We start from the raw sequence: 23,373 nt of genomic DNA on the forward strand, positions 1-23,373 counted from the left end.
TCCAGTCCTGCAGGGCTGGAGAATTTGGCAGTGGAGGAGAGGTGGCATTATTAATTGCCACTGCTCCCCTACCACCAAATTTCCCAACCTGTGAGGAGCCCCACAGACCAAATGCCATGGTCTGCAGGGCTAATTTGGTCTGAGGTTGAGCATCTGATATAGAAGATCAGGGAGTTGCAAGATAAACCATGTAAGTTTTAAAATGATGAATACACTGCATGGCTTTAAGTCTAGTCATCTGAGTGCATTCATAAAGTCACAGAACTACTAAAGGAATAATTTATTTGGCCATTAGGTGTCACTCTTTATTTTCTGTGGTAGCATGAACATTTTGTAAACATAATTCAGTTTACCATTTTCTCTAAATCAACTTTCTGACTCTGAGGGTGATCAAGCATTGAACCAGGCTACGCAGAGAAGTTGCAGAATCTCCATTCTTGGAAACTTTCAAAAGCAGGTTAGACAAAAACTTGGCTGGGATGGTTTAAGTCAGAGATGAATCTGCCTTGAGCAGGGGCTGGACTAGATGACCTTGCAAAGTCCCTTCCAGCCCTACTTTCCTATGATCTTATAAAACCAGGCAGACTGACCATTAGCTCACTCAGATATGATGATTGGATCCACTGGCTTTGATTTTGCTCTGCTTCAGTGGGGCCAATCTGTTTGACAGCATGCCACAAATTAGCCCTGTACCCTCCCCAAGTGCAACTTAGCCCTCTTCCATGACTATTTGCTGCTCCACTTCCTGCTCCCTGTCCTGTCTCCTGCTCTGCCTTCTGTTTCCTGCTGTATCTACTGCCTGCTCCCCTCGCTGATCTGCTACATGCCACAGACAGAGGCTGCCCATGCCGCTTGTGGCATTCATGCCACAGGTTGACCATCCCTGCTCCAACTTTATACCTGATGTAAATCAGGATTAACTCTATAGAAGACCACAAAGCTATAATGATATCTTTTTAGTCTGATTTTACACACGTAAAACATCTCTCTTGAGATGCACAATTGTGAAGTCTATATACAGGTCTAGGCAGGAAAGACTATATCATTCCTATGTTAACCTAATACAGCTCAGCTGCCTGAATACTAATAACTTGTAAGTACAGATGTCTCCATCTACTTAGGGTCCGTTTCAGTAGAAGCTTTTCCATTAACCTCAAATACCAACGTATCAGACCTTTATTAAGCAAGATGGAGGCAGGCAGGGTCCTGCCTTCATTTTGAAGAGCACCAAGCATGTTGATATCCAAATAAGAGAAACCACAGAGTTACCAACCAGCTTAATATACTTCAAATCATGTTTGATTTGATAAATCATGAAGTATAGCTGAGACTGCTTTAAAAGCATGACCATAAACATCTAATATTTAAGTCATCATAAGCATGCAAATTCAGAATAAGGATGAAGTTCAGATTCCTGCTCCATAATTTTAGCAAATTCTTACCAGCACAAAATCGTCATAGACTTACAATAGTCAGCACAGGGTATGCAACATTTACCTTGTTATGTGTTAAGATTATCCGAAGTTCTGGTTTTATAATGCCATATGCCATTAGAAGATCTTGAATTTTTTTTAGTTCATCCTTACATTTTTTAGCTGTTGAATAAAATTGTTTTCTTACTGGAAGATTCTTAAACAGCTTCAGGACAGTTACTGTTGTACCTGTAAACAAGAAATGAAAGAAATGGGTAAAGTTAATGTTAGAAGTATATGATTACCTGGTTGTGAAGAAAGCCACACTTCTGCTGAAAGAGGCTATTCTTCTCAATAGCTGAATGCACATAATTCTTAATGTTAATTAGAATGGTGCATGCCTGAAAGGAAAAAATATACTGCTAAATTAACATCAATTCTACAGCTGCTTTGTTAGATTTCACAGCTGTGCAAGCTGGTCTTTTCCTTCATCCAGAGTTTTGCTTAAACTACTTGACATAGAAGTTACACATTTTCTCTTTCTTTCAAACTGCAAGGATTTGCAAATTCAATTTTATTTTGTAACTAGGAGGGAGGCAGGCTGATCTGTCTGTCTGTTACTAGTAGGCACCACTAAACTAAGCTTAAAAATTAACTATGCTGAATCTGTTGTAATGCAGGTCCATTAACCTCCGACATTGAGTATAATACTGTAATAAATCTCTCCCTAACTTTCTGCCTATAATATAGCTAAGATGAGGAGAGCCCATACACTTTTTTCCTGATGCACAAGTCATTACAGGGGCATCTAAAAGCCAGCAAGGAAATACTAGTTAATACCCAAATTCGTTTAAGCAGGAAAAAAGAGAAATAAGTGATTAAGCACCAAACAGAAGGAAGGAGCAATATTGTATTTAATTCCATAAAAGTTCAAGCTAGTGAAAAGCCTCTTTCAGAAGCTACTGATCTATTTATTGAACACACCAAGTTTGACAAAGTAGGCCGTCTGCAAAAGCTCATGCCTCTTTGAACCACCCTTGCTTTAAGCTACTGCCTGAGAACTGTCACCAATCGAGTCATTTGGATAAAAAACATAAACAATGAATCAGCACTATTTTTATAAATATTGTAAGAGGAAGCACTTCCCCATTATTCCTCTATGAAGATTTATGCTTTTTTTTTTTTCCAGCAGGTCACGGCAATAAGCTCTCTTGTTTGAGGAGGATGACAAGACTAAGAACTTTTATACCCAATTCAGATAGAGTAAAAATTTGCTAAGGTTAGGAAAGTCTAAAAATGTCTATGCCTTCTAAAATATTAACTAGCAAACTGGAGGAGGCACTATCATCTTTTACAAGAAAATTCTTAAGATTTAACTGCTCTCCTCTCTCAGTTTAGCTCACTCAATGAGCACCCTGATTAAATTCCAGGCATGCCAAATGCTCCCTGGTATAATTTATGATGTATGTACTATATCAGCTTACAAAGTCAGCCATTTATAGTTGTAATATATAAAGGTGTGGTTTTGATTTCAGTGTGAAGCTTTTTTTCGTACATGCTGATAGTAATAAGGATCAACTCCTAAATCAAACTAAAGGATCTTTCAATGCATGGTAAATGTAACTTTCATTACTGCAGTATACAACAGATCTAGATACTCAGCCTGATGTATCCAAGTGGATGAGGAGGAAATAAATCTTTGTTACAACACTTAATCATTATTTATGCTGTGGTGACACCTACAGGACAGAAATAGGTTGTGCTGGGCACTGTACAAACATAACAATGTTTCCTGCCCTGAATACCTTGTATATATTATATGTTAACTGACAGGAAAGACTACTGGCCTATTTAATGCAATCAAGTATAATTATACAAAATACAGTTTATAAGTACACAGTTTTATCTTATATAAAGAAAAGATAAATAGAGTAGAGACTGGAGAACTTGTATTTCAACAGGAGTCATTCCACTATTCTAATAAAGACAAAAGGCAGCATCACCCTTATGCAAAGCCCACCAAGGTTGATTTGAGTCAGTAGATTTCCATGGGCTTCAGATCAGGCCCTCAGTAAAAAGCACTGATGCCAGATCCAAAAAAGGCACAGGCAGAATTCAGGTGCCTGATTTCAAAGCTGCAATTCTGAACAACTCTGCTCTACTGCCACTAACTCGAGGTTTTTTATTTAAAACTCACTGTGGTTCTCATTTCCCTACTAGATAGCAGCTACATATTGAGAATAATCAATATTTTAGATCCCATTCAAGGGGGCTTAATCCTCCACCCATGCACAGTGTAGCAAGCTTAGGAGTTTCACTGGAAGTCTGGAGTCCACTTCCGAGGGTAGACACCTAAAAAGTTAGACATTATAGCACCTAACTTTTACTGGATATGGCCCTTAGTGGGCACATCGACACATATGCTTTACTGCGCGGTAGACTAATTTACTGCATGGTAAAACATCACCGTCTACACATGTGACACGATTAGGGCACAATAGATTAATTTACTCCAGTGTAGGATAGTCCCATCAGACACAGGTACTATAGAGCAGACAGTAGAGTAAATGACTGTGCTTAAATGCACCTGTACACCGTGACATCGGGATTAGTTTACTCCAGCTCAAATTGTGCTGGAGTTTATTCAGTTACATTATTTGCATGTGCAGATGCACTGACTGCTTCAACAAACGTATTCTAGCATGGTAAGGAACAAGAAATAGCTTCTTTCCTCTCCTGCAATTTCCCTGAAGGACGTAACAAGAATATAACAGCTAGTGCTGCTAGATCATTAGAATTCCTCAAACTGTAGTACACGCCTGGTTTTATTTGGGAGAGTAGCCACCTCTACACTTTACCTCTAATCTTAACTATAAGGAGAGAGCAGACTCTACTTTTGTACAAGTGTACCACAAGAACTTCTAACAAATACACACTACCCATCATGTCAGAGAAGCTCACAGGTTTCTCTTGGTCCTACAGGCATGTTGCCTCTAGCAACCAGCTCATGTGGTATATCAAATTCTCCACCTCCCACATAAAAACATTAATTTGGCCCTAAAGCTATCAAACATTTTGTCCGAGTTCAGGCCAGGTCTACATTTTAAAGGGCTATTAAAATATTTTATATCCTTTATTTCAGATTCATCAGCTTGGAGAAATGAATCAAAGAAACAACGACTTGGTATTTATACCATCCAAGATCCATCTTTCCTTAAGGTAATGACATGTTCTCAGTTTAATAATGGACATAATGCTAGAAATGTTATCATTGTTCAGAGCTGTTATTCAGCCTTTAAAGTACCCAAGTAACACTTTGGTACTTACAGGATGAAGAAAAATGGAGAAATCTGAAGTCAAAGTAATGAGTCAAAAGGGCACACAAGAAAGAAAATCTTAGCAGAAGATTTCTGAATGCACTCAAGGAGAAAGAAGTAGAAGGAAGACTAGGAGATGATGCGAGTCAAGTCAAGAAACAGTACATTAGACCAGAGATGTCAAACTCCTCTGGCCTTATAGGTCAGAAGAGTGGCACAGGGCCAGTCCAGAGGCCAGATGAATGGCACAAAGCCAGCTGTGTAGCTGGATTAGGCCCATGGTCCTGCCCTGCCACATGCTGGATCTAGTGCATGCAGCACCCATTCCTACTGATTCAGGACCTGTGCTGCACACCCCAGCTAGTTCAGGACCTGTGCTGCATGTGGCACCTGCCCTGCACTGTCCAGAGTGGGTGCTGCATATGGGGCGGGTCCTGGGCTGGTTTAGGCAGGAGTGATGTAAATGAAAGTTCCAAGCTGGCTGGAGTGTGCAGTGTGGACCCCAGGACCTGCACATGCCACACGGTGTGGGTCAACTCCAAGACCCAAGGTCAGCACCAGGAGCTGAATGATAGGGTTCTGTGAGCAATATCCCTCACGCCCCCCGAGTTGGATAGATACTGGCAATCATTTTAAAAACAAGTTTTTAAATAAGGAAGTCAAAGCTACAATGTCATATTTCAGACACGGGAACTATACCCAAACATAGAAAAGGAGGTCCAGGATGCAGATTTACTGCTAGAAAAATTACTTTTTGTTTATTGATCTTCCCAAGAGCCATCTTTCCCCTCACATTGAAAAATAAACACTCTCTTGACAATGTGCAACACATCTGTGGTCTAATATGCCTGATCTGACTCAACTAGATTTAAAAAAAAAATTGTGATTAAGTTAGTTAAAACAGGATCAGGCCCTAATGCAGGAAAGGTGAAAATTGAAGGAGGTACAAACAAATTATAACTTATAAGTAGGAACTCTCATTATATGACTCATTTTTCTGATTTCTTTGGGATGCTAATAAATGCTGTAACATGTCCATGTATCAGTTGCAGCCTGGAAAAAGAGGAACCCCCCAAAAAATTGTGGTCTGTTTTTATTACAGAGTTCAGCTTCTTTTTGGCATGTATCTTTTTGTACCAGATTCAACTTAATGTTATGCTTTTCAGTGGGGGTGGAGGAAAAGCATTAGGATCTGTTGGTTTCAGGGCTGGGACTGCACTGGAGCTGGTTCAAAACTCTAGTGCAGTGCAGTGGCTGGAGCTGACAATCAACTGGTTGTCTATCCTAGCCCCAGGACTGCACCAGAGCTGGTTCAAGACTAACAATCAACACAGCTGAGTTCAAGCCAAAACAAGGTGAGACTGCAGTAACCCAGAAGTGGGCAATTATTTGAGCCCATGGGCTACATAGGTGGGCTGGTTAGCAGCATTTCTTTCCCTCCTCCGCCCCTGCCCCACAACAGCCTGGAGCCCATGTGCCTTGTGGCTCCTTCCCACCACTGCCAACAGTGTGCAGACCTAGCCCTGACCCCAGCTTGCTATGCACCTGCCCTGGACTTGCCCCAGCCAGAGCGGACCAGCCAGAAGCTGCATGCACAGCCCTGGCCCTGGCCCGTCCCACACCTGCTCTGGACTTCCCATCCATGCTGAGCAGCGGCAGTGGCTGGGCAGAAGCTGCTGCTTGGTGTGAGGGAAAAGCTGCCCTCCTCTTCACTGCTGTCAGGCCTTCTTGCTGCAGCCACCAGGTGGTCCAGCTGTGGAGTTGCACCAACCCCGCCATGTGCCCAAAGGGCATTGGGACACACCACAGGCCAGACCATGGCTGGGCCAGGTGGGACCAAGGGACCTGCTGTGGGCAAGACAAAGTCTCTCCGGCTGTATTTTGCCCATTCCTGCAGTAAATGTTACCATGTGACAGAACATGTTCTTAATTTTAATACAGCACGGTAATCCTTACTACAACCTAAATAAAACTATGTTAAGTGTCCCATGTGACAAGGTCCTTAGAAGCAACTGGTTTCCTTTTAAGGCCACCTTCCCACATCACCCCTACCATCTTTTTTTGTCACTGCCATGCCATTCTTTCCACCATTCCTAATAGGCAAGTGCTCACTTCTGAAAATTTAAAGCCACAGAGAAGTAAGCAAATTCATTGCCAATAATTTCCTCATATATTAGGTGTTGAAGTTTTTATTACAGAGATTTCAGCTTCTTTTTGCAATGTATCTTTAGTATACAAGATTCAACTTAATTTTAGACTTAGGGAATTTCTCAGGGAAATTCCAATCACCTGTCTTTTGGCAAGAGGCAGATGATAAGGCCATCTTAATTTCAGTATGAAATAAAACAATCTGCTCATGTTTGCATTTTTACAAAGTTTACAAATACAATTAACATTCACTAACTTCTAGATTATCTTGGAAATGTGGGATTTGGAGCTCCAACACTAGAAATCTGGCTCATTACAAATGCAGGCATCCAATTGTTCTACAAGTGTTTTTTCAAGGCAGAAATACTTCATCAAGTGAAATCACTTCTAATTCCCATGTAGATGCTCTTACTCAAAATTAAAATGACCGTAACTTAATTTAGCTTAAATTACTTTCCAAGCAAGAAATCTAATGTAAAGTACAGGTAATAAGAACACAGCACCAGAGATATTTTATAGCACTAAAAATGCCAGAGATATTTAAATGTTTTTTGCTCTATAACTGCATTACACAAAGTGCAATACATATATTCTTGTCTCACTATAAACATGGTTATAGGTCAGGGGCCAGATCTGCTCCGGCTCTGGGCACCTGTCCCCAGGTCACTACAGAGATGAGCGACAACAGCAGCTGAGTCCTAGCACCAGCCTACCCACTCCAGACCCCAGACGGGTCACTTTCCCCATAGGTGGAAAAGGTTGCCTACCCGTGATATAGAAAATAACCAGGCAAAAGAAAAAGGAGACTTAGGTTCTCTGTACATGTCTATAATTATTTGATGGAAATATATAAAAATAGGTACAAAAAATTAAAAGTTCAAATTAGTTTAAAAAATTGATCTAAGGTGACACTGGACAGGATCAGGAAACAAACACAATGTAGCTTGTGCTAGAACCAATCTGAAAGATTATCTATCCTGTATAACAGGGCAAACATATCACCCGCAGTCTGGATCTGGCCCACAGAACCATTGCATCAAGCCATCTGGTAGGCTACCAGAAGTACATGTTCTTGGCTCTGCACTTCTGCATGTCCCTAGCACTGACAACTAGCTAGAGCTCTGCATGACTGAGCAGTTGCATGGAGACAGGAGTGTGCGGTTGCACAGAGCTGCATCTGGGTGGCAGCGCAGAACTCAAGCTGATCCGCAGAGTTGGGGTGTACAGTGACATGCAGGGCAGCATGGGAACATGTGCTGGCAAGGAGCCAGTGGCTTGCAGAAGCACACAGCTCTAGCTGAACATGGTTCTGCACTAGTGCACGCAAACTCTGTGCCTAGTACCTACAGAAGCTCATGCAGCCAGGTGCCACACTGATCTAACTTCTGCTAGGACCTGTGAGTGAGTGAGTGAGTGAGTGAGTGAGTGAGTGCACGCGTGCGTAGTGGGATATGATGAACGGTGTGTTGGGAGTGTATGTGGGGGGGATGCAGGGACAGGGTGTGGGTGTGTGGCATTTGTGGGGTGAGAGAGGGTGGGGGGGTATGGTCCCCTCCCACACACTCTCCCTTTGGCATGCAGCCCCCACCAGCAGCAGCAGCAGGGAGGGACACTTGTACCCAGAGCAGGTGTTGTAGCCCAGTGGCACGGTGCTCCAGCCAGCACTGCACATCATGGTGAGAAGTGCAGCCCAGCCAGCCCCTTTATTGCCGGGGCTCCTTGCTGCATGTGTCCAACTACTGCACTTGTGCGCCACCAGGGGAATCTGAACACTGAAGCCAGCTGCCTTCCCCGCCCCCTGCTGCGCAGGTCCTGGGACTCCGCTGGAAAGAGCCCTAGACCCTGCTTCCCCACAAGGGCTATGCTCCTTGCCATGATGTGCAAGTGCTGGCCAGAGCCACATGCTACCAAGCAGCAGTGCCTGTACTGGGCACAAGCACCCTGAGCACCCCTGCCTGCTGCTGCTCCTGCTGTTGACAGGGGCTGCACATTATGGGATAGTGTAGGGGGGGTCTCCGCACCCTCCATCCTCCCTCACACACATGCCCTACCCACATGAGCCCTGTGCTGCCACCACCCCCTTGGGTGCAGGTTCCGCAGTATCACCAGCCCCAGCCCCATGCTCTGTGCTCCCGTCCCTGCCGCTTCCCTACCTGCTGCCTGGAGCGAGTCGGATGCAGGGAAGCCAAGTAAGTCCCCTGGCAGCTGCAGCCATGGCAGCAGCAGCCTCGCCTGGAAGCTGTGTGCTAGCTGGGCCAGGGCCATCTGCTCATGAACATGGGAGCAAGGCACAATAGGGTATGTTGGTGGGTGTGTATATGTGGGCATCTCACTCTCACCCTCATGGGCAGAAGGACTGGGCAGGGTACGATTAGTTGGTGGGTATCACAGGCTGGATGAAAGGGCCTGGGGGGCCGGATATTTTGCCCGCACCTGTACTAGGTAAGAGAGAGCAACTCGGCCTTAGTCCAGCAATTCTCAGCCTTCTTAAACCGAAGGCACCCCTCTGAAAATGCCAGCTCTTAGCTTCCACTCCTTTTTTGACTATAGAAAAATAACAGAACAATTCTTCTGTTGCAAAAGGACATGGAAAAAGCACAACAGGTCAGAAGGTTTTTGACAGTAGGAATTCCTATTTTAAATCTGTGGGGTTGTCTATCATATGTAAATAGGTGTTTGCACATCAAACAGTGCAAATATTGAGCAGTACCCTGCAGCAACCTTAAGAGATTGTTGCGGCACCTCAGGGTGCCATGAAATCCTGGCTGGGAATCATTGCTGACGTTAGAGACCAAAGCAGAAACCTAGCTCCTTGATGGCTTGCATACAATCTCTGTCCCATTCTTTTATTGTCTCTACAAAAGCTAGTGAACTATGTCTTCACAAGACTAAGTACAGACACACAAGACATTTAAAGCAGTGGATTCTGCCTTTATGCTGGTGTTTACACAAGAGCAAGTCACTCCACTATGGAATAAAGTTACTTGTGACTCAGAAAGTCATGAGCAACTGTACACCAGGGCTAGTTAACACCAGTACATGAGCTATGTGTGTACAGCTATGATGGATTTCACAATCGGGTAACCCTTCACTCAAGGAAGCAGCCTATTATAGGCAACATACCAGCTAGTGGCAAAGCACTGAAAAAGCAACTACTGCATGCAGCTATAACCAGTGAGTCAATCACATGTCTGCTCCAGATATGAATATTAGTTATTCTAGTGTACAAACCAATACGTTACACCAGTGTAAATAAGTTGTATCCACATCATATGGCTACAGTACACTAACGGGGATGCTACTGCTATAACTACGGTGACAGGGCTATGTAGCTAAGCCCCCTGATGAAGATACATCTCTGCTGGCATCTCTGCTGCCAGAGCTAGGCCAGCTCCTTAAATTGACAGAAGCTCTGCATCCTTCTGCTATGGGGCTATGCCCATACTGAGAGGGGGTTTCTACAGAACTGTCAGCTACAGTGCTTTGCCACTAGCAGGTAGGTTGCTCTAGCTGACATAGTTACACTGGCAGAACTTTGTAATGTAGACAAAACTTGATGAAAAAGCTCTTAAAAGACTGAAACTACTGTCAGAGATGGAAACCAAGAAAATGTTAAAGAGTAATTTGTGTTTGATATCAGGCTGAAATTCTGATCTCCATTAGTAAGTCCTAAACCAGTTTGAGACAAAATCTCAGCCAGACTGAGTATAATAATTTGCTCAGATCCCAACAAAGCACTTGGTTTCAAAAGGGTGCTGGGTACTTTGCAAAAAAAAAAAAAAAAAAAAAAAAAAAGAATTCTCAAAAGTGCCCAAGGATATTACTAAACTTACCCTGTGAGGCAGTGACATACACAAAATATGCCACATACATGGCCTTCCAAACTGTAAGTAGTGTTAGCATGGCACAAACACAGCTACAGTACTTCCAGGTCAGGAGGTAGCATCCACAGAGCAACTCAGAAAATATCTTTAAGTGCTTCAACAAGTCAGCAGTACAGGCTTCTTGAGGTAGCCGAATTCTAAGACCCATTTCCAAAACAGAGAGAGTAAGTAATAACCAAATTTCCTTTTGGAAAATGGGACTTTTAAGAATCAGGCTCACTTACGCATGTTAGAAAATTTTATCCACCATCCCTGGCAGAAAAGAGCTTGCATTAATGTTTTAATGTGAAAGGTTGAGTGAGGGTAGTAAAGTGTATAAAAATGCTGGGTAAAATGCTTTTCAGCTCACGGAACTTGACAGAACCTTTCCAAGTTAAGTTTCAAGTTCAACTCCCCACTGGTTTTGCATAGGAAGAAGAGATGTGAGGCTTTTTGAAATTATCAACTGAAATCAGGTTAACTACATGCATTTTACTTTGATTTCTCTTTAGCAGAGATATATAACTGGTTGACTAATTTTTGGGTGCCAAAATGGGCATCAAAATAGGAAAAGAAGAGGTTAAAGTATCCAAATCTGACCAAATTATTTTAAGAAGAAATAAACAATACTGCAATAATCATAACTTACCTTGACCAAGATGAGAAGGCTTTTGAGAAGCTACATGCCCACTGCTATCCAAAATATACTGAGTGCTAAAGTCATCTACAGAGGTCTTTGTTGTGATCACAACCTAAAAATAAAAGAACTTCAAGTTAATCAGTAATCTCTAAAGTCCATAATGGTTTAAAGACTTTAGATCTGCTTTGATATGATTCTCAGCATTAAGTTATAACTCAATGTACAAGTTACTAATAAGAAAACCTGTATATAGTTGTGTCAAATGTTTTTACATTTATTCCATGGACATTCATCCTTATCAATTATTCTACCCCATGATTAAAAATGTCTTCTTTCTCTTAAGCACAAGTACCACTCCATGAAGTGTAGCCCTTTCATACAGTATTTCTAAAGTTACTTTTCAGTCAGTTTATTTAATCAACAAAACAGAAGATTTTCCAATTTCTTTACTTCATGGGAGAAGTCACAAAATATTAATCACAAGATTACTTAAATGTTTCTTCATAAGAAATTTCAGAATGCAATGGCTTCCATCAAAAAGTACAGTACAGTATCTTATCTTCTATAGCCACTATTGCTCAGTGGTAGTGTGTTTCGTAAGCAGCTGGGTGATATTCAAAGCTCTATCATACAAAATCAATTGTACATCCAACAATTCAATAAACCTGGAATTATAAATCAACTTCAAGTTCTGATGATAACTTTCATCTTCCACTGAGACCAGTGATTCTCAACCAGGATGCCAGGCACTCTGGGCTACCGACAGATCCCTTGAATGGTACAATGAGGACATAAGCAGATAAACCAGGTTAAGGCTCATCTCTGCCTGGACAATCCCTACACCTACTACCTAGCCCCTGTGTAAGGAGGTAAGGATTGTAATAAATAAGTGTTGTGAATTGGGTGCCACTCAATTCACAAAATTTACAGAAGGTGCCTTGAGTCCAGTGAGGGGTGCCTCAAGTATAAATGGGTTGAGAACCACTGATCAGTGGTACTCAACTTTTTTGTCCCATAGTCTGGATATGCAGTGCCTTCTCCATCCGTGGTCTGGATCCAGCTGGTGGATCTGGCAGGTACTATGGGGCCCAATCTGGCCACACGAAGGGGAGGCCCGGGCCTGATCTGGCCATGTAGGGGGAAGAGGACATGGCTCATTCCTGATCCAGCTGCACAGGAGTTGGGAATTTGGCAGCAGGGCAAGGGTAGCAGTGCCAATTCCCATTGATTCCCCACAGCCAAAATGTGCAACCCATGAGGAGTCTGGCAGGACAGATACTATGGCTCAGCAGGCTGGATTTGCCTTGAAAGTCAGGGGTTGAGCACTATTATAGACAGTTAAAAAAAATTCTCCAAGCTCTTTATAGGTTCACATTAACATAACAGAAAAATCATTCTGAGTAAAGCCATACCTCTACAGAGAAAAACAAGCTATTTAAGAGGAAACAGGAAGACTACACACCAATTCAGGCAGGAAATAAAGTATATCAATTGAAACTACAGGGGGCAATTAATGTAAGCAGAGTACAAATAGTATCACCAGAAGTATTTAATATAATGACTAAGATTAGTTACTGACATAACTACTGACAGAAGTAGTTAATCCACTAAAACCAACTCCCCTCCCATATGAAATATAAACTGGGATTTTAAATGTTCAAAACAGATGGGACCTTGGTTTGCACATTTGAGGATGACTCATCCAGCAATCTACTGTCCCTGCACCACTAGCTTTACCCGCAAGCTAAACATTGGCTTAGCATCACCCATACAGAATATAACTGCCTACTGAGAAAGCAACATTTTCTGAATCCCTTTTCCTTGGGAATCTTCCACAAAAATTCTGGACCCAACTCAGCTTAGTGTATATGAATTAGTGCAACCTTTTTTGGCAAGTGTGCCAAAAAGGATGTCCCCTATTCCTCCTGTATGCCACTCGGATCCCCTTCCCTGCCCAATCTGGTGCTCTGCTTTCTGCTGCCTGTCCTATCTGTCACTGTACACGCTACTCCCTCTATGATCTGCCACATGCTACACAGAAGCTGCCTGTGAAATTTGTAGAAAAGGTTATTTGGGTAAATGTGATCTCTTTTATTAGACCAACTGAATAGTTGGACAAACTGTTCTTTACAAACTTTCAGGCACAGGGAAAGCCTGCTGGTCTTCTATCTAGGATCCATATAGAAGCTTATGCCAATATGCAGAAGCAGATCGATGAAAATGTAAGTGTGTGGCAGGGAAGGTTGGCTACCTGGGTTGGAGTGATCATGCAGTTCCACCTTTTAACACAATTCCTGTAGCTGAGAGTCCACTTTTCCAATGGACAGTAGCTATCACGATCTTCCTGTAGGAAGCTTTGGCCTAGCCCATGCAGGGCTTTGAAAGAAGTGAAGGAAAGCTTGAGTTTGACTTAATATTCAGAAAGAAATTCAAAGCATAGGTCACCAATGGGATGATGCACTCTTAATGGTTTACACAAGTACAAAAAATAAAAGCTGTGTTTTGAACCAGACTTTTTTTATGGTCAACTATTTCAGTCCCAGATGATAGAGCAATGTTAAACTTGTGGATCAGCATGTAGCCAAGTCAGAGTCTGACAGGACAGGGTGCAGTCTCATGGCTTCTTAAAGCTGGAAAAGGGTTTATCTGCAGCTGTAGTCATTTGAGTACAAGAAACAACAAGGAGTCCAGGAGGACCCCAAAATGCAGATCACACCTTGTTGTTGGAAAGCAGACCTTTCAATGAAAACTGTAATTACACTAGTCAATAGTTCTGCAATTCTGGCAACACCACCTCTTCTTTCATGTTCAGACATGTTCAAATTGAGCTTATATCAGGTATTAAATCTCAGTCAGAATGGGTACGGTTTTTCATTGACATAAGTAGAAAGATCAGTGATGGCTGAGATGTGAGAAAATTTTGAAGCATTACATATCCATATCTTAGAACCAAGAGGATAAAGAAACACTACAAGGACGGCATCTCTTGCCAACTCCAACTGAGGGAATGAACTGCAGTGCCAAAAAGCTACCAAACTGGCCCAAGAAGAAGCCAGTAGGTGGCTCTAAATTAAATGTAAGATCAGTGATTTTTCCAAGGCCTTCAACATTGCTATAAGGGAAGAGAGAAACAACAGAAAAAACAAAATGTCAAAATATGCTGTTTAAAACAAACAAAACAAACAAAAGCAAGCATATTACCAAGAAGATGAGGGCACAATGTTAAGTCTTTGCATTTAAATTTTGCAGGTGTTACTGGCAGAAAAAAAGTTTAATGCATTATACCATCCACCTCTCACCTCAGATATGCAGCAAACTGATCCTAAGGCTTCCCCACGGAAGCCATATGTTGTCAAGTGTTCAAGATCCTCAGGGCAACTTATCTTTGAGGTATAGTGCTTAATTGCCATAACTGGAACATCTGCTGCTTTGATTCCATCTCCATTGTCTCGCACTTCTATCTTATCAAACCCATAATTCTCCTAAAAGAGAATAATAGTAATATCAATCACAAAAAACAATTCAAAATTGGCTACTGAACCCCATGCTTATTCATAGAGAATGAGCTGAGGGTCCAGTCCTAATGTTCCCAACCAAAGCAAAATTCTGACATAGCCATACAGAAAAACTGCAGGATACATCGTTATATAAAGTGTCTACAGAAATAGAAAAAGCAAAAATGGATATCTATAGATACTCTTCTTGTGGTTCTGAATGAGCCTAATTATCTAAGTCGTAGAAATGTAAATAACTTTTAATGCATTTAAGTATCTAGGTCTCAGCAAATAGTACTAGATACTTAAATACATTAAAAGTTATTTACATTTCTAACTCACAACTTCATAAATTCTATACTGAAATAAATCTTGGTGACTGACATGCTAAAGACAGATGATTCTGGTTTCATATTTCTTCTGTTCCCATGTAGGTGCATCATGGTGGTGAGGTGGCAATATTAAAGAAAATCAGTACAGATTAGTAGCAACATCTTGGGCTGGCAGTTCCCAGACTGACCCATGGACAACTGGCAGTGTAGAGAACCATTAATAGTGACCTACAGAGAACAAACTTTCTTTCTCATTCCAAAGGACCATGACTGAAGACAGCTATACAAGTATTTAATATATCCCTAGTGTTACTTGCCATGTAAGCAGCTGCTGCAGGAACATTATGCAATCCAGCTGGAACAGATTTCAGAAACCATCTCTTAAGATATAGTCTGAAGCATGAAACATCTAAGAACCTAACCCCTGAGTTAGATACAGGTTTGCTAAGTAATGTATATGCAATAAATCATCACACAATAGAAATCCACATCCTCACTTCCCTGTTTCTATAATGATGAAGGGTGCTGGTGCTCTCTCCCAGTTAAGTCTTTGGGAAACAAGCCAATATACATTAGTGTGTTCTTTCCAACTGTCTCGCTAGATGCACCTGACAAGCAAGTTCTGTTCTTTAAAGATATGTAACAGTAGCAACCTGAACATTTTTAAAACAAACTGGTGCACGTAATTTTAAAGACAGTGCTTACTGTTTAGTTATATATAAAACTATGTAAATCCCATGCTTCCTAATAGTAAGCAGCATTCCCCATGTTCAAGCTACATCAGCTATGATGCTAGCTATTCAGTTTTTTTATATTATTTTCATTAACACACTTGTTAAAACTTTATAATTAGATAGCCCCTACTTCTATGTATTTCTATGACTTCTTCTGTATTTCCTCCACCGGAAAACGTCAAACAACTGTGCACGCATTAGCAAGTTAGACCTCTAGAGATAGTTAAATTTTCACTCTCCCTCTTTACAGACTGAGACCACGCTCTGCTTCAGCTTACCAGTGATTCAGTTTGCAAAAGTAATTCAGGAAATCAATATTAGAGTTGCAAATAAGACCCAGATTTCCCAGGTCCCAATTCTGTACTCTATTACCTGAATTAATATTTCATTAGTTTTCTACTGATCGTACAGTAAAATCTCCATTATCTGTCGTAAGTGGGGAATGCTGGGGGCTGGTTATGTAAAAATTCCAGATATCTAAAAATATTGGTTTGGGGGGAGGGGCGGGAGGAAGGTGGGGACTTCCATGCAGCAGTGGCGGTGTGGGGGGTGGGGAGAGATGGCAGTGGTGCAGGGTGGATGCACGCAGCTTGCACATGGTGGCGCAGGGTGGTGGATGGTGGCGGTGGCAGCAGCAGTGAGGCAGTAGCGCGGTGCTGGTTAATAGAGTATTTCAGGTAGTAGAATGCTGCATAACAGGGATTTTACTGTATTTTGTGGTTTTAAGTCAGACTTCCACTATTACTAAAAAAGAAAATCTCATTTTTTAGTGTTATGACAAAAAGTGACACGCTGACAGCTCTGTGGATGGAAACTCTCTTTTTATGCACAAACAGAACACCAGGAATGACAGCAATTTTACCAAAATACTGAAATGTTTCAACCGTGACCTGGAGCACACATCAAGAGGCTAGCTGAGATTGTATGGACGCATGCTTTAGTGTTGCTAAAACAAGGCAGCGATAGCTAACCAGGAAGCTAATCTGGTTACAATCAGATTATGCAAAATTGGAATGCAAGACTATGCTTTTTTCAGGCTACTCTAAAAAACAAGTCTGATCATACTACAAAGTGAACACAGACAGACCCACCACTTCTGGGATCCGATTAAGAAAAAAATAAGATAATATTCAACTCAAGCTTTCCCCATCTTGCTTTCTTCAAAGGTTCCTGCCTCTGTATAGCTCAATCCATACTCTAGACCAGAGCTTTCCAAACTGTGTGCCGCGACACATTAGTGTGTCGGTGGCAGTGTGTAGGTGTGTCGCACGAAATGCAGAAAACTTTACGGAAGGGCACCGCGGAGCTCCCTTACTCGCGTCTGCTTCCCTTGGCCCCTCCCCCCGGAACTGAATTACTGTGTCGCGAAATGATGCATGTCTAAAAAGTGTGTCACCAACATGAAAAGTTTGGAAAGCTGTGCTCTAGACCTTCTCCAAAGAGGCATTCTTACCCTTGTGTTGAGATGAAGTGAAAAGACCCTACCCCACTGAGGCAGCATAATCCACTAAAACCTTTCCCAGCAGGACTTTCACCTGATAACAAGGCAAAATATTTCATGAAAATGTTATTATTCACTCAGATGGAACCGCAAAATTAGAACTTTGGGAAAAAAACCCACAATTATCTAAATTTGGAGTAATGAGAGTTTATTTGTATTCCTCATCTGAGGTATCCACTCCTCTTGACACTGGAATTCCTCACTAACACCAGATAGTCTCACTGAAACAAACACAATCTCTTCAATAAACAAGGACAACAAGACTGATTCATTCATTTCCTTTGGAAGAGAGGGCAATAAGTAGGGACCTAACTTAAGTCGTGGCAAGACAAAGCCATTTTTGCAGCTCTGTCCTGGCACAAAGAGCCCATTTCACTGGCATTTTGCAGTGGCCCTGCCTCTCAGCACTGATTGGTGGAGAGGCCCTGAGAGGGAGGAGGGGCAGTGGGGAAGACTTAATAAAAAATATTTTTATTAAGGTTTTTTGTTCACAGATTTCACAGGCAACCCCAGATTTTGTGGTTCCTGCAAAATTGAAATTTAGGTATATCCCTAACAATATGCAAGAATTACTCCACTGTATAAGGAATCTGGCCTCTGATTTTCTTTGGAGGAGAGAAAGGTTAAAAAACAAGATTTTCTGTTTTGTTTTGCATTTTAAATTTCATGATCTCTATTGCACTTTGGAACCTATTCAATGTTAATGTAGGTGTTGGGCTCAATTATGTTGTCATTCTTCTTTAAATCCCATCCAATAGAAATAGTATGTTCAAAGAATCATAGAAAATTAGGTTGAAAGGGACCTCAGGAGGTCATCTAGTCCAACGCCCTGTTCAAAACAGGACTGTCCCCAACTACATCATCCCAGCTAAGGCTTTATCCACCTGGGTCTTAAAAACCTCTAAGAATGTTCAATGCACAGTATTCTTATTACACAAAATCCAAGTAAAAAAAGGAAAATGCATTACTGTATTGAATTATTAAGGGTGGCTGTGCAAACAACAGACCATTATCCTTTACCACACTACCCAAAAACTACTAGGCAACACATTTTCTCTCAGTGGTTGACTGTCTGATTCAACTGAGCCATCTCCACCAACTGCTAATGAAAATGCTTCCTGTGATTAAACTTTTAGTTGTTTTGCAGAGCAAACTGTTCAAATTAGGGCTGAGCTGTCTGTGCCTATGGTAGCAGAGTAACACTTGAGAAGACAGAAGTGTTGTTGGCCAGTATTATTCATTTAGATTCTTAGCCACTGGTGAACTTCATGAACTGAGACTGAAAACCATGTCATCACTGGCTACAAACAACAATGCGTGGGGAATACTAAGTTAACTGTCAGTGGTGAATGCTAATGTCCAACCATGATTTATTGAACAAAAGTCATAAGCAAGCTTCCTACAAATCAGACTCAGTCTTACCTACCTAACGGTGTCATTGGCACCCTTCAGAAGCTTGCTGCCGTTGTAAAATGCCTAATTAAAAACACTTAGTAAAAGTGGTGCCATACATCATGTTACTAGGAATTCTGATAATTTTTTATAAATGTTTATAATTCTGATCATTTTTATGATTATTGGACAGGTTGGAAAAGTGGGTAGAGCAAAATAGGATGCAGTTTAACACAGATAAGTTCAAGGTACTGCACCTTGGGAGAAGGAATCGCCAACACGCGTACAGACTGTGAGATGACTTCCTAAGCAGCACAGCAGCAGAAAGGGATCTCGGAGTCATAGTTGACTCCAAGATGAATATGAGTTGCCAATGTGATGAAGTGATCAGCAAAGCTAATCGCACTCTATCATGCATTAGCAGGTGCATCACGAACAGGGAGGTGATATTTCCCTCTATGCTGCTGGAATACTGCATTCAGTTTTGGGCACTGTACTTCAAGAGGGATGTGGAAAACCTTGACAGGGTCCAGAGAAGGGCTACTCAGATAGTTAGGGGCCTGGAGGTAAGGCCCTACAAGAAAAGATTGAGGAACCTGGATCTCTTCAGTCTCCACAAGATAAGGTTGAGAGGGGATCTAGTGGCCATCTACAAATTTGTCAGGTGGGGAGAGCAAGGAATAGGAGATACTCTGTTTACCAGGGCACCCCTTAGAGTTACTAGAAACAATGGCCACAAACTGACAGAGAGCAGATTTAAATTAGACATCAGGAAGAACCTCTTTATGGTAAGGGTTACCAGAATCTGGAATGGGCTTCCAGGGGAGGTGGTGCTCTCCTCTACCTTGAGGGTCTTCAAGAGGAGACTGGACAAGCACCTGGCTGGGGTCACCTGACCCCAATGCTCTTTCCTGCCCAGGGCAAGGGGTTGGACTCAATGATCTACTAAGGTCACTTCCGACCTTAAACATATATGAAATCTATGAAATAGACAGTTACATTTCCTAGTCAACATAAACTTGAGGTATAGTCTCTGACACAGCCAACAACATAACTCATGCTTCTGATTTTCAGCTGCATGTCCAGATTGCATATTGCACATGTGAAATATGGCCACTCTCCAAAATTTCACTGACTTCAGTGGGGTTGGTAAGCGAGCACAGGAGTTCACCAGATCATCATGTGTCTCAGATTGAGGTTTAGGTGTTTGCATGGTTTGGCCCAAATGTCAGAACTAAAATGAGAATTCCAGACTAAAATAATGGTTTTAGACTCAAGGTACCCTCCACAACTTTTCTGAATCTGGCAGCAGCCCAGTTAAGAACCACCATCCTAAAAAAGCTTCTGCTACTTTACCATGGAAAATGTGAAAAAGCATTAAATTAAAGTTATTAAATGAAAGGTTTTTGCAGGAAAAAGCACATCTTTGTATTGTTTTTTATGAGTATGGGGGGTTGGAGTATCTATTTGCTTACTGGAATTGTATTAAAAGACAGAATTGATCTCAACCTAGTGCTCAATTGTCTACTTCATACCATCTGATATTTGCTTTCACTAGAGCTGAGAGGACAAGAATTTCATTCTGTGAAAAATACCAAAGGTTTTGATACTTGTTTTATCCAACATTGGAACAGCAACAAAAATTACTCATACCTATATTATCTCCAGGCTGCTACAGCATGACGTCCAGGTGGAATTGCCCTGTGCACCTGTTTCCAGAAGGGGCATGTGGACCTGGACCAGTTCAGCTCTAAAAGCCCCTTCTGGAAACAAAGGTGCATGGAACAGTTTTACTTAGATGTGGCCATGGCAGTGACACCCGTAGAAGGATCTCACAACACCCTGGTTGAGAACCACTAAATTAAAATGGCCCAATATCTCTTAAAACAAGACTAATAAAGAATGATGTGATAAAGCAAGCATACAAGAATTCATTAGGAACGCACTTGGCTCAAACTGTTATCTCAGTTATAGCCAGATATAACTACAAGCAACTTTAACTGGGGTACATGGATGTGACCATGGGCAGAATCTGACTTCTAATTAATCATATTGTAGTATATGTATTATATCTATGACACGTATTGACCAAGACTAAACTCTTATGAAACACAACAATCCAGGAATTATTCCAACGTATTATATTGCATCTAATTTTCTACCTTAGGCCGAACTTGGTATCAAAAAAGACTTACCAGTTTAACATCGATACTTGTAGCATTGGCGTCCAAAGAATTTTCTATCAGCTCTTTCACTACACTGACAACTGATGTAATCACCTGAGAACTTGAAAGGAGACGGACAGTTTCGGCTGACAACTGCTTCATCCCTGACCTTTTAGAATCAGGGCAGCTAGAGAGAGACATGGAATAGAAAAGGTTAAAGAGCATACTACAAAGGATGAAATTTCTACAGCATGGAGTCCTGGTCCTGCAATCATCATGTATGAAAAGTGAGACCCCATTCAGAACCCTAGAACAAATACTGCCCTTAGCTATGTGCATCTAAAATGCTGATTTCAGTTGGAATCGGAATCTATTTAATGTTACTACACTGCTACTGCTCCTCTTCTCCCTATATCACTGCCCTTTCAGAGGAATCCATCACTGAGTTAAAATGGGCTATAAATGTTCAAATGGTCTGTAAATGGTTCAAACATGTTCACATTTTGGTGCTATGTAGAGATACCCCAGCTATCTTGAGTACCATAAGCAATATGGCTAGCCATGGCACAATACTCCTGCTCAGCCAGTTTACCTTTATATTTAAATGGTAAGGTAGTTAACTGAAGGCAACCAGCCATTATGAAGCATTTATATGATGCCAAAACTACCAAGGTGCTTCAGTTTCCCCAACTGTGAAATGGACTTAATGATACTGACTTCTTGGTTCAAATGCTTTGCAATCTACTTGCTACTACTACACACATAAAGGAGGTATTTTAAACAAAAACCTGCCATATACAAGATCAACTATTCATGAGATGCCCCTAGTGTGCCTCAAGACAACTGTTCCTCATGACAGAAGAAAATCATTGTCTTGTCCCAGGCTCTGTTTTCCTTCTTTTTTCCAGGCTAGCTGACCTAGCCACTATGAATCCATGCAAAAAAATCTGCTAGAACATAAACCAACAGTGCATGTGATCATTTTTGTATGCTGCTGGTTTCCGCCACAAAGCTGCTGAGCTTTCTCACTCCCAGTGAAGCCCCGGCAAAGGCTGGGGTGGAGGCTCATCCCCTGCAAGAGTCTCCAGGCACTTAGTCTGCAACAGCTTAAATCAGTGCAACTCAACAGAACTGGGCTTTGCATCCAATGAATGAACCATACCTTTCTCAGAGATAGCAGAGGGTGTTACAAAATGGATTATTCATCAAGTACGCAGCAAAACAACCCACTTTATTCAAACCAAAGGTAAAAACTGCAAGTATGTTTGCTGGAAGGCCCATACCTCTAAAGCCTGTTGGCATGGCACAAAATAGGTTCTTGCCTACAAACCTCATGATTCTCTGAACCAGTTTCTAAAGTACCACCCTACCATCTACAGAAATACTGCTAAGACCAGGTACCTTCAGCTACAAGATGTACCCATCTGCTAGGCCTAGGCCTCTGCAGTTGATTAAATTGTTGGCTGAAGGACAGAATTTAGACCTGTGCTCTCTTCTCCTGTATATCATATTTTGTCTCTGGTGTTAATTAACAGATGTGATGTCTTTTACCCCTTCAAGACATCCAGATTGAATGGTGCTGGGTACTTAAGGAATACAAGCAGTAAAATTTACTGCTAGGTTGCCTAGCACAATTCTAGTGACTTCAGTGGCATTGTGCCATATTTCAGCTGTGATGAGGGCCCGACATATTCAAACCTGTCGCGTATTCTGATGTGCAATACCAGTTTCACACTCCTTTGGAAAAAACTCACACACACACACACACACACACACACACACACAAAGAAAAAAAGAGGGGAGGCAAAACCTGTCTTTTTATTTCATCCAGCGTCTCCTGCCAACGCTGATGGCCCAGTGCAGCCCCGCCATGGCTCCCCAGACACTGCTCACACTGGCGCCTGGGTTCAAATAAGCAGTTGGTGGCTTCAGAAAATAATAAAAATGAACTGCAAAAAAATAATAATTTTTAAGTTTGCCCTGTGGCTCATGAAACCTCTCAATCAAATGCGAAGCGGGTGCCAGGAGGGTGCCCACCTGCCTCTTTTCATCACTCACCTGCTCAGTGAAGTGAGACCCGCAGATCCTAGCTGGAGGAAGCGGATGATGCCCTAAAGGTGGGAGCCGGGCGGGACCCGGGCCGGGCCGGGTGCTGCGACACACGTTTGTCTCCTAAGGGCCAAAGCAAAGCTGTGAGCGGCGGGGCCCAGGGGCGAGCGCTGCCGCGGGAGGGGGACACCTCGGGCAGGCCGGGACCCCAACGCGACACCAGAAGAGAGGAGAGGAGAGGAGAGGAGGGTGCCGGGCTCGCCGCGCCTGCCCTGCCTGGCTGCAAAGCGGGTCCCGGGGCCGGGGCCGGGGCCGGGCCGGGCGAG

At 42.2% G+C, this 23,373-nt stretch overlaps 1 protein-coding gene across 5 annotated transcripts in view; it reads right to left on the minus strand.

Annotated features, from left to right (window-relative positions):
- PMS1 (PMS1 homolog 1, mismatch repair system component) overlaps positions 1-23,367 on the minus strand; it is an 80,586-nt gene extending 57,219 nt beyond the window's left edge. For 4 of the 5 annotated variants that reach the window (XM_025193108.1, XM_025193107.1, XM_006036764.3 and 1 more), the window contains exons 1-6: positions 23,057-23,367; positions 22,809-22,947; positions 21,029-21,185; positions 14,680-14,862; positions 11,390-11,492; positions 1,498-1,661 (exon numbers count right to left, since the gene is read on the minus strand). In XM_025193108.1, the coding sequence (XP_025048893.1) occupies positions 1,498-1,661; positions 11,390-11,492; positions 14,680-14,862; positions 21,029-21,160 (582 nt within the window). In that variant the 5' untranslated portion in view covers positions 21,161-21,185; positions 22,809-22,947; positions 23,057-23,367. The remainder of the gene's footprint in view (positions 1-1,497; positions 1,662-11,389; positions 11,493-14,679; positions 14,863-21,028; positions 21,186-22,808; positions 22,948-23,056) is intronic. The other variant, XM_025193106.1, reaches the window with a different exon arrangement.
- Between the last annotated feature and the right edge of the window lie 6 nt (positions 23,368-23,373).

Source organism: Alligator sinensis, unplaced genomic scaffold (assembly GCF_000455745.1).
Source record: "Alligator sinensis unplaced genomic scaffold, ASM45574v1 scaffold555_1, whole genome shotgun sequence".
Lineage (NCBI taxonomy): Eukaryota > Metazoa > Chordata > Crocodylia > Alligatoridae > Alligator > Alligator sinensis.